The sequence below is a fragment of the Cucumis melo genome, chromosome 3 (genome assembly GCF_025177605.1).
Source record: "Cucumis melo cultivar AY chromosome 3, USDA_Cmelo_AY_1.0, whole genome shotgun sequence".
Lineage (NCBI taxonomy): Eukaryota > Viridiplantae > Streptophyta > Magnoliopsida > Cucurbitales > Cucurbitaceae > Cucumis > Cucumis melo.
Window position 1 is genome coordinate 25,338,077 of NC_066859.1, and position 12,123 is coordinate 25,350,199.

At 35.6% G+C, this 12,123-nt stretch overlaps 1 protein-coding gene across 2 annotated transcripts; it reads left to right on the top strand.

The window, feature by feature from the left end:
* Nucleotides 1–475: 475 nt before the first annotated feature.
* Nucleotides 476–11,911, top strand: LOC103488487 (mitogen-activated protein kinase homolog MMK1). 2 transcript variants are annotated; one of them, XM_008447261.3, is made up of 6 exons: nt 476–956; nt 1,066–1,195; nt 4,326–4,463; nt 9,329–9,661; nt 10,539–10,719; nt 11,466–11,911. In XM_008447261.3, the coding sequence occupies exons 1-6, from the start codon at nt 697–699 to the stop codon at nt 11,639–11,641; spliced, it is 1,218 nt and encodes a 405-aa protein (XP_008445483.2). In that variant the 5' UTR covers nt 476–696; the 3' UTR covers nt 11,642–11,911. The 2 variants fall into 2 exon arrangements, with proteins under 2 accessions (XP_008445483.2, XP_008445484.2); XM_008447262.3 differs by having other exon boundaries at nt 508–956; nt 1,066–1,199.
* The last annotated feature ends 212 nt before the right edge of the window (nt 11,912–12,123 follow it).

A 12,123-nucleotide genomic window follows, 5' to 3' on the forward strand; every position in this document is an offset into this window, starting at 1 on the left:
CTAACAAAAATTTTATTATATATTAATAAAAATTCTATTATATCAAAATAGACATCTATCTGTATCCATCACTCATTCTATCGATGCTTATTATTATGTTTTATTTTTTTTTCTTTCCATACAATAATCAAATTTTAGGCTATTTTCAGATATGGTAAAATGAATCAAAAGATTCACACAATGTAACAAAGTTTTAAAATCTATCTATTTCATTTGTTGTCAATATCAGAAACTCATAGAAATCCATCGTTAATAAATTGTGAAAATTGTATATATTTTGTAAATATGTTTCATAATTTTTTTTTGATAATTTCCCTAAATTATTATAACAATAGTAAAAAAAAAAAAAAGGAAAAAGGAAAAAGAAGAAAGACAGAAATTAAATGCAAGCAATGAATTAAGTAATTAGTTTGTTAGTATTTTGGATCCCTTTGTTGTGGGAAATGTTGTGTTATTATTATCTGTTAATTATTAAAGGATAAAATATAACTTTTTACAACAAAAAAGGAAGAAGAAGAAAAGAACAACAACAACAAGGGCTGCGCCAAAACTTTTTATAAGCAGGAACGGTCAGATCATCAGATCCATTCCATTTTTTTTTTCAACTTTGATCCAAATTAAGCTCTAGGGTTTTTCTAATTTTTCACATTCTGTTCGTTAAAACACCAATCAATTTGAACCTCCACCTCAATTTTAATGGACGACGGAGGAGCTTCTCAGCCGGACGACACCGTCATGTCGGAGGCGGCGTCTGTACCTCCACCGCAGCATGACCCGGCGGCGCAACAGCAACATCAACATCAGCCGCCGTCGATGGGGATGGAAAATATTCCGGCGACTTTGAGCCATGGAGGGAGATTTATTCAGTATAATATATTTGGTAACATCTTTGAAGTTACGGCCAAGTACAAGCCTCCTATTATGCCTATTGGCAAAGGCGCTTACGGCATCGTCTGGTCTATGCGATCCCTTTTTTGTTTTTTTTTTCATATTCTCTGGAGTTCTATTGTTTTCGTTGTATATTTTGTTTGTTGTTGTTGATTTGGGGAGTTTGATTTGTTTCAGTTCTGCTCTCAACTCTGAGACGAACGAGCATGTGGCGATTAAGAAGATTGCTAATGCGTTTGATAACAAGATCGATGCCAAGAGAACTCTTCGTGAGATCAAGCTTCTTCGGCATATGGATCATGAAAACGTCAGTGAGTGATTATATGATATCTTCGAATGTTGTTTCTTTCACCTTTTTTGATTGACTTTCTTCATCTGGAATGCTGAAAGAGAAGTAATTTTTGTGGGTGTTTGAGCTTTATAAAAAAAAAATTCATCATCATGACATTGGCTGAAGTTATTGCCTAATTGGTAAATTATATATTTTCCTTTTTCCTTCTCTTAATTGACCGAAAGTTGATATCATTTCCATTTTCCCTCATTCATATGGTGCAAGTGTAGAAATAATTATTATTTAGAACTGACAAAGCAATAATCTCGAAATATGCCCAAAAAGAGTAAAAAGAGAGAAAAGTGGAAGTAGAATTCCTGTACGATATTGGGGTTTTTCGAAAGAACGATTTTTTCCTGCATTGAGTTTTCACTTTGGTGTCAAAATCAACACTTAGAAGTCCTAAAATATACAAGTAACTAGGCGATAAGCACTTCCATACTAAGTCCTCGCTGGTTTTTCTATAAACTCATATCTAACGTAACAGTATTATTTTTTATTGTATTTTACTGCATCAAGAAAAGTTGTCTCTTTTCTCACTAACGGAAAACAAGAAGTTCTCCTTGGAGAAAGAAGGTGTAGGAGAAATAGGAAAACACAGTTAGAAAGAGAAATTTGGGCATCTGTAGTCTATACAATGGGTTGAAAACCAAATAACTTCTTTTCTAGCCTTTCCCGCTGTTTTATTACAAACATGCATTGTGACTGACTGGCCCTTTCGCTAATGCCCAAGAAGCTCTACATGCGTACTCTCTTGTTGCTTCAGTTGAATAAAAAACTGCCTTCCATTCTACCTGACTTATCTGGCTCCATCTTTAGCCTTTTATCCAACTCTCCTTGCTGGCTTTTCTCTCATTGAACATAAGGGCATTGTATTGGAGGTCTATCAAGAACGTATATACATAAAGTTCCCATGTACAAATATAGTAAGTTATGAATGAGCATGAAGAAGTGGTTTATTCTACAATAAAGTCATGGAAGATTGAAGCTGAGCATGGAAATGCAATAGATTCCAGCATTTAAGATATATTCACCTTCAAATTTTCATCAATATACCTCTATTCAGAACTATGTTTAGAAGTGGGTTATAATTCTATATCCAAGGGGTGGGTACCCTTGACCGTATGTGTTAATAGTTTATGATGAATATGGGTTTTCTGACCATTTAATATCCTATGAGTCACTTTGACAACCAAATGTAATAGGGTGAAATGGTTGTTTCATGAGAATAGTCGAGCTTCATACAAGTTGGATCAAATACTCATAGATATTGAAGAAAAAAGGCTATTAGGTTTGTACCCCTGCTTCTTATGAATCATCACTTGCTTCTCCTCCTTAGCAAAAACCCTCTGTTTTTCCATTTTTTAAAATCTCAATTTATCACTTGCTTTGTTGGGGTGGGGAAGGCTCAAAGGTTTATTTTTGAGAGGATCGTTAGGTGGGGGATGAGTCTCTTTGTGCTTTGTTTTTAAGGTTTCATCCTGTGGTGTGTCTGTGTCTTTCTGCCTGTGTTTGTGTGTCTGTGCATCGAAGGTTGTAGTTACCGAGATAAAACCAAATGCTTACAAGAACAATATTTCTTTTATATGAATTCATAACATAATAATCTATTCATGGGAAATATAAAAATATGAAGGATAAATTGCAAATTAAATCTTTGCTTGTTCAATCTACTCATAAATATTATCTAGACGTTGTCTTATTGAAATCATAAAATCTTGTACTTTAAAAATTTTACAACAGTACCTTAATTCCAGTTTTTTACGTTAATATTAACGAGTAAAATAGGATGTGGTAGGGTAATATATTTGCATGAAAGTGAAAGTGGGAGTGTGTTTCGCTATTTCTGCAATATTATTTAATGTGACATGTTAGCTTGTTTATATTAATGAACTGTGTATCTTTATTAAGGATTTATGATCTAAAAGCAAGTAATGCAAGAGGCAACTTCTTGGTCAACGACAAGTTAAGAATCTGTCCAACCACAAAACTAATTGCTTAATATGTTTTAATACATTGCAATGAAAAATGCAGTTTTACTGATAATTCAAAAATCATGAAGAACTAGTAATTATGTATAAATTAGTCCTTTGTGTAGTGGTTGCTGTCTTGACTATTGAACTAGGGTGTAGATTAGGGCAAATATTGTAATAAGATTTAAGATAACTCTACCGTATAAAGACCTCTTTTAATAGAACAAAGGCTACGTAAAAGAAAGCTGAAATTTGCCACCATATGCCCTCTACCATCATTACATTTTAAACTAGGGTAGGGTATCAACGCTCTTAACTATGAAATGTTGTTAGGTTACTTAGATCTCCAAAAGAGTCATTGGTGTTATGATCTTTTAGAGGGTGTTTTAGGTGCAGAGTTGGTTTTTAGAGTTTGTGAGTTTATCATAGCTTGTAGGTTATAATGGTTTATGTTTCAGGTGCATATTAATTTAGTTTTGGTAGAAAATAGTAAACACTGTAACAAAGAAGGAAATAGTAAATACTGCAACAAATTGTATACAATGTAACAAAGAGAGATTTGAATGAAAGTATTAGTTGATTGTAGGTTATAATAGTTGAAAACACTAACTATTATAATTGGAGCTCCAAACATTTCCACCCATATAAAGCTGGTGAACTAAACAGTCCTTAAATGTTTGAAATGTACTTTAGGTTGACTACATTGGAGTTTTTTCTGTTCTATTTTTCTCTTATCTCCATTGGAGTTTTTCCTGTTCTATTTTTCTCTTATCTCCATTGGAGTTTTTCCTGTTCTATTTTTCTCTCATCTCCATTGGAGTTTTTCCTATTCTATTTTTCTCATCTCCATTGGAGTTTTTCTTATTCTATTTTTCTCTTATCTAAAGTTTTTCCTATTCTATTTTTCTCTTATTTCTATGTATTATTTTATCATATTAGTGGTAGTTTCTGTACTAGCACAATAAATGATCTGAAAGTTATGGACATCGCTCCAAATGGGATTATTGTACTAATATAAATGATGTTTTAATTTGAGGGCATTCCACATTGTTGGCTATGCTACTTCCCCTTATGAGATAAGTTATTATGTTTTTGTTGTTGGTTTAATTGTATTACTGATGATGGTGTTTCAGGTTGTTGCGATCAGGGATATCATACCTCCGCCTCTAAGGGAAACATTTAATGATGTTTATATCGCATATGAGCTAATGGATACCGACCTTCATCAAATAATTCGTTCAAACCAAGCATTATCAGAGGAGCATTGTCAGGTTACATTCTGTACATGTGCTTGTTAGTGGATTATTTCTGCATTTTAAAATTTATCCAGATGTCAACCCTCTGGTCCATCTGGAACGTATACATTCTTCCAATTATTTCCAGAAATCATTAAAAGCATTTAAGATAAGAGGCTAAAATTGGTCTAGGATAATCATTTTTGATTGGCAGCAGTATTGTTACATGTTACTATGCTTCTTCACAATTATGAGCTAGATTTAAAAGATTGAAACAGCTACTTTTAGTAGGTTGGGATCTGTTTTGGATGAGTTTCTTAAGTTTTCCAATCAGTGGCTATGAGTATTTGTTTTGTTTGTGATGTTTAAACTAGTGATTTTGTCTTTTTTTACTTATCTGAAAAGAGCTTTATAGTGCAAGTAGTCATTTAATCTCCCTTTCTGCTAATCGGCTATTTTGGTGGAAAGTATGGTGATGTGCATTTTATTTCCAGAATTAATTGGTTATAATTTTGTGATATCACACGTTCTTCTTTGCATACATTTATGGTATTTGCAAAATTTCACTTAAAATGGTATGTGCTTTAATCGTGATTGTATCTTTTGTTTATCCATTCCTTTTCTGTCATAAGCTGTAACCTATTTATCTTCTCTCTTGTATCTTTTGTTTATATGAGAAATTAATTAGAAAGTCAATCGTGATTTTTCTCTTGGTACTCGGGTTTTAACGTAACTTGGTGTCTATTTTACTTTGGTAAGTAAAGACGAAACCCTAAACACAAGTGTAGATTAAATCCAAACAGAGACAGCCACTGCAGTGGATGCCCACGTCGTTGCCGCCATGGAAAAGTTGCTCCACCAGCTTCAGAAGATGCTGATAGTCATAGTGGTCCTACCCTCAAAGTCCGCAGTATAGCCTGGTGGCGGAAACCAGCCGCACACGCTTCAATTGATTGTCCACGCGTCACCACTGCCAGCCTCCACTGCTCAACTGGTCTACTTCTATCTACCTTCCCAAGTCTAACCACAATACCCTTCTGGTTAGCCGCACCTCCTTGCACCACCGCTATCCTCGGTTTACGGATTGCCATCGTTTCACACACCACTGTCATTTGATTCTTTACACCACCGTCCTTTGATTCTTTACGGTAGCTGCATGTCCATGGATCGATCAAGTCCATAATAAAATCAGGGTTTGAAGTTGGTGAATCTTCGGCGCAATCCAAACCATTCGACTTACAGATATATTCCAAGAACCCGGTCATTTCGCTTCCTTTCTGGTCTCAATTGATCAAGATGTTTCTTGAGGGTTGTCACCAATACGATTTTCTGACAGGGGAGACTCTCTCTCCCCTACTTGGTGATGCCTTGGAACGTTTCTGGAGAGGGGAGGATTCCTTTATTCGGTCTATGTTGATTAATAGTATAGAACCACAAATAGGCAAGCTTCGGTTTTACGCAGCAACTGCAAAGGATCTATAGGACACGACTCAGAAACTTTATTCGAAGTGTCAGAACGCTTCTTGTTTGTATACGCCGAGGAAACAAGTCCATGATTACGAACAAGTAACTTTGGATGTAACCTCTTAAGTCAATAAACTTTCTCTACTCTAGTAAGAGATGGATTTGTGTAGAGAGACAATATAGGTACTTCGAATGATGGTATACTATGCTAGACTTGAAGAAGCTGATCGGATTTATGACTTCCTTGCAGGTCTCAACCCCAAGTTTGACATTGTCTGTGGTTGTATGCTTAGACAGAGACCTCTTCCCTCCTTAATGGAAGTGTATTATGAAGTCTGTCTTGAAGAAGACCGTATGAATGCCATGAATGTACTGACTGCTCCCTTCAGTGCTAGATCCTTGACCCATGACAGTGGGAAGAATAACAGGAAATCGATCCCTATTTGTGAGCATTGCAAGAAACAGTGGCACACTAAGGATTAGTGCTGGAAACTTCATGTTCGTCCTCCAGGAGGTAAGAAACGTTTCTCCAATGATAAACAAAATCCAGGGCATGCTTATATGAGTGAGTTTGTTGGCACTTCTCAATCATCTGGCCCTACTGTAAACAAGAATGGTCCACCCTCTACTCTAGGAGCCATTGCTCAATCAGGTATGCATCACTCCCACAGTCTTATTAGTGTTGATGGGAAAAATCCCTGGATCCTAGACTCGAGAACTACATATCACTTGACAGGTTCCTCTGATCTTTTATTTCATGCGCTGGTAATGGAAAGATCAGAATAACTGATGGTTCTTTAGCTTCAATTGCTGGGAAGGACAAAATTTTCCTTTTGAAGGGCCCCTCCAGAATGTTTTGCATGTGTCGAAGGTTTCCTATAATTTGTTATCTATAAGCAAGATCACTCGTGAGTTGCACTGCAAAGCTACTTTCGTACCTAAAGCTGTTTCTTTTCAGGAATTAAGCTCAGGGAGGATGATTGGCACTACCCGACATAGCAAGGGACTCTATCTCCTTGACGATGATACCTTCGCTAGTAATATCTCTAAGAATAGTTTATTGTCTTCATATTTTACTATTTTCGTACAAGATTGTATGTTGTGGCATTTCCGCTTGGACCATCCAAACTTTAAATATGTGAAGTATTTATTTCCCCATCTCTTTTCTAAAATTGATGTCTCCTCTTTATCTTGTGATGTGTGTATTCGGGCCAAACAACATTGGGTCTCCTTCCCCTCACAACCATATAAACCAACCAAACTGTTCACCCTTATCCATAGTGACGTTTGGGGTCCATACAAGATCACTACTTCCTCTAGGAAATGGTGGTTTGTGACTTTTATTGATAATCATACTCGTCTTATCTGGGTCTTTCTTGTCACTGTTTTCCAGAACTTTTATAACACAATTGAAACATAGTTCAATGCAAGAATTGCGATTCTTTGGAGTGATAATGGTCGGGAATTTCAAAACCATACCCTTAGTGAGTTCCTAGCCTCTAAGGGGATTGTTTCCCAGAGCTCATGTGCTTACACCCCTTAACAAAATGGGGTTGCTGAGCGGAAAAATTGTCACCTTTTGGAAGTAACTTGTTACCTTATGCTGTCTACTTCCCTTCCTTCATATCTGTGGCGAGATGATGTTCTCATTGCAGCTTATCTCATCAATAGGATGTCTTCTCGTGTCCTCTACCTTTAGACTCCCTTAGATTGTCTCAAGGAGTTGTAGCTCTCTACCCGCCTAACTTCTTAGATTCCCCTTCTTGTGTTTGGGTGTACAATCTATGTCCATAGCTTGGGGCCTATAAGGAACACATGGAGGTAGTTAACAAAATCTTAAGGTACTTAAAAACAACTCATGGTAAAGATCTGATGTGTTCAGAAAGACAGAGAGAAAAGCTATTGAGGTCTATACTGACTTTGACTAGGCAGAGTTTATTGTTGACAGGAAATCCATCTTCGTTATTGTACCTTTGTTTGGGGTAATCTTGTAACTTGGAGAGTAAGAAGCAAGGGGTTATGGTCAGAAGTAGTGCTGAGGCTGAGTATAGGGCTATGAGTTTGGGGATGTATGAGGAAATTTGGTTCCAGAAAGTTTTATTTGATTTTCATTAGGATTGTGAGGTGCTGATGAAATTATTTTGTGATAATAAGGTAGCTATTAGTATCGCCAACAATCCGGTTCCGGTTCAGGGTGATAGAACTAAACATGTAGAGATTGATCGACACTTCATTAAAGAAAGATTGGATAGTCGTAGCATCTGCATTCCATACATTCCCTCGAGCCAACATGTTGCTAATGTTCTCACTAAGGGGCTTCTTAGACAAAACTTTGACTTTGGTGTTAGCAAGTTGGGTTTCATTGATATCTACCTTCCAACTTGAGGGGGTGTGCAAGAATTAGTGGGCATGACCCAAGAAAGGATTTACCCTAATATTCTTTCCCTTTTTTTTTTTTTATCATAAGTTGTAAGCTATTTATCTTCCCTCTTGTATCTTTTGTTTATATGAGAAATTAATAAGAAAGTCAATCGTGTTTTTTCTTCCAGTACTTGAGTTTCCACGTAACTCGGTGTCTACTTTAGTACTCGAGTATCCACGTAACTCGGTGTCTACTTTACTTTACCGATTTTAACAATGTAAATCTCAAACGGGTATTTGATTTCTAATTTTATACTAGACGAAGAAGTTAATCTATTTTAAAGCTAACAATAATTGTAAATAACGAATTAGAAATTACAAATTTGGAAGATATCTTTCAAATGTTCTTCTTGGACCAAGCAAACTGGAGCTTTGACGCTAGAAGAGTCGTTAGGGATCAAGAACTATGGATATGAAGCCTTTAGTTTCAATGATTGAAGGTTTATAGCTCAAGTGGTAGATATAATATGAGGAGATGTAATCTGGAGGTCATGGGGATATGTTCACCTAATCAGTCTCTTTTCAAATTCATCCTTTATCTTTGCAAAAGGGATAGCAGAGAGCACTGTAGAATGGAAACTTCAGAAGATGTCAAGTGTTTCGAATAGTCAATCAAGCTTAAGAGGGTGTATGTTTCATAATAAACTGGAAAACAACCACGGTTTCAGTGGAAAGTGAATGTTTGATGTAACTTTGGAAAAATGTTTGAACCTGAATTTGTAAGATAGAGGAAGTATAGGAATTAGACTTGATTCAAATATTTGGTAATAATTCAAGTACTGGATCTTGGTCAATCTTTTTATTGTCAACCAATTCATTTTAAATGCTTTGGATGGCGATGAGATCTTAATTTTTTTAGGATAGCGAAAAATGACTAGTGTTAAACATTCATGGATTGCGTTCATGCTCAATCCAATCATACTTATAGAGTAGCGTTTGGCCATTTGAACATCCTTTAAATGAGATACTGCCATCAGTTTCTACATCAAAATAATTACTCTTTATCTTTCATGCAGTATTTCCTGTACCAGATACTTCGTGGATTGAAGTACATACATTCGGCTAATGTTCTGCACAGAGATTTGAAACCTTCCAATCTGCTATTAAATGCAAACTGTGACCTGAAAATATGCGATTTCGGACTTGCTCGTGTTACTTCTGAAACTGACTTCATGACAGAATATGTGGTTACTAGATGGTACCGTGCACCAGAGCTCTTACTTAATTCATCTGATTACACCGCAGCTATTGATGTCTGGTCTGTTGGTTGTATTTTTATGGAACTAATGGATCGGAAGCCCTTGTTTCCTGGTCGTGATCATGTGCATCAGTTACGCTTGCTTTTGGAGGTACTTTCATATTCACTCTAGATACTCTTCATGATTCGGTTCACAATAGTAAGTAATCATATCTGTCACATCATCTGAGAAAATCAAATTCAATTAAATGGTTTCTTATATATATATTTTTTAAAGTGGAGAAAATCAATATGCTTTTTGTGACTGGTGCGAGAAGCAGGTGCTACATGCTACTTTATTTCAAAAAAATCAAGAAAGCAAAAGAAGCTGTTTGACACACTCTTCTATGAATATTTTTCATGTGGTATAACTATTGAGTAACATTCTTCCAAACTTTTAGTATTACTTAATTATAACATGAAAAATTAAAGACATTTAAAAATTGGACATAGAGGATCCTGCCTATCAATACTAAACGCATTGATAACGAGAACTATTAGAGAGATTTTACATTTGTGTTAATCTTTGTTTAGTTGTGAATTTAGATTAATTAGGATTTAATTAGTATTTTAGAATCAGTTTGTTCATTGTCTTATTTTCTTTCAAAGCTCTAAATATCTCAATGGGGTTGTGATGGAAAGTTTTTGAAAATCCTATTTTGAAATCGAACAATGTTCTTGGAGGGCTCTCTCTCTCAACTCTAGGGATGAGTTTCCTGTGCTTTGTCATGAATTGTGCCTAATACCTTCAAACAAGCCTTGCTTATTTCGTACACAGTAGTATTTTGTTTTGGTCCATGTTAAACAAATCAAATTGAACAGCCTAATTTTCTTCCCAAGTATGCATATATTAATGTGCAGCTGAATAGTATCAAATGTAAAAAATACCCCCAGAAGCAACTGCTATCAAATGTATCCATACTTCACAAACAATTCTTGTTCTCTGTGGTATCTGTTTGTTTACTATTTTAGTCTCCTCTATCATGCAGCTGATTGGCACTCCATCAGAGGCTGATCTTGGTTTTTTGAACGAGAATGCTAAAAGATACATACGGCAATTACCTCATTACCACCGTCAATCATTCACCGAAAAGTTTCCACATGTCCATCCTGCAGCCATTGATCTGGTGGAGAAGATGCTAACATTTGATCCAGGACAGAGAATTACCGGTGAGTTATTATTGCAGTTGATTTCAATGCTGCGGTTTTGCTATTTATACTCCTGTAAATGACTTAACAAATTTTTATAAAAAGAGAGTATATTTTCTAAAGTACAAAAAAGAAAAATAGAAAAATAGAAACCCCATGAGGGATCAATTTTATTATCTCGAAAATAAGAAGTGAACAAAATCCAGAAATGTATCCTATCCTGCTGTCTGATAATAGGGCAATAAAAATTCATTGATATCAGAGTAAATTCTAATTAGGTTACAGGCAAACCCAAAACTTGCCGACACATGCTGATTGAATTTTCTCATATGTCTGTTTGAATTTCTTGATTTCATTTAAATGTAATACTTTCAGCTTGAATTCCCTTGTATCAAATTGGAAATCCATTTCGTAACCCCTAAACAGGCCTCTTTTGTAACACTTGCGGTATTTCATTCATCAATGAAATTATTTCTTATCCAAAAATAAAGGCGGCCAGATTTCTGAACAATATAAGACCATTCTTCTGTTAGTTTACTATTTTGCTTTGGACATTTTAGTATACGTGGGTTTCTTTTCTTGTTTGTTGCCTGATCGGTTTAGCAAATACTAAAAGCATTTCACTGTTTTCAAACCAAACATTGTTATTCACGGCATGAACCAACTCTACATGAAATATTTTTTCGTTTAGTATTCAACATTCGGTTTCAAATAATTCTTTTTTACCGGTAGGTTCCATCTATTAACATCTTTGTATGTTTTTGCAGTTGAAGACGCTCTAGCTCATCCCTATTTGACTTCATTACACGACATTAGTGATGAGCCTGTCTGCATGACACCCTTCAGCTTTGATTTCGAGCAGCATGCACTTACTGAGGAACAGATGAAAGAGCTGATCTATCTAGAGGCGCTTGCATTTAACCCCGAGTATCATCACCAATAATAAGCTATGTTATTTACTGGAGGATTGTTTGATCTGTATGATCCCTTTGTATGTTCATTATTAATTCCTTTGTGTATATTAACTTGCATTCACTACTGAATGGGCTTTGGAATCAAATTTGTCTGAGTATGGGCCAGAATTAGGACTGGAAAAGAATCTTCATGAAGTTGTATCTCTGCCTTTTCTACTTCTTCTACTACTTGTCAAATTGTTCATTTATTTGATCAAGTTTGTTCATTTGGAATTGGAAGTGGGATCATTTTTCCTATACTTTGAACCAGGTGCCTTCATCCAAGCCTTGATTCTATAATTCTACAATTCTATTTTCCTCACATCATCAGGAGCAAATAATTTTTTGGACCAATCAGCTGGATTTTGAAGACAGAAAGCTTTCTGGAAACCTAAGGAATTTGTGGTTTCCATCACTGAGTAATGAATTATTTGAAAGAGATATGGTCATCCCTTTTCGTTTTGGCTAAACT

What these genes read in the sequence shown, in the direction of transcription:
- LOC103488487 (XM_008447261.3), top strand. Translation starts at nt 697, where the DNA reads ATGGACGACGGAGGAGCTTCTCAGCCGGACGACACCGTCATGTCGGAG. An exon ending in GGCGCTTACGGCATCGTCTG is followed by an intron (nt 957 to 1,065) that starts GTCTATGCGATC and finishes GATTTGTTTCAG; the next exon opens with TTCTGCTCTCAACTCTGAGA. An exon ending in TCCAGGACAGAGAATTACCG is followed by an intron (nt 10,720 to 11,465) that starts GTGAGTTATTAT and finishes ATGTTTTTGCAG; the next exon opens with TTGAAGACGCTCTAGCTCAT.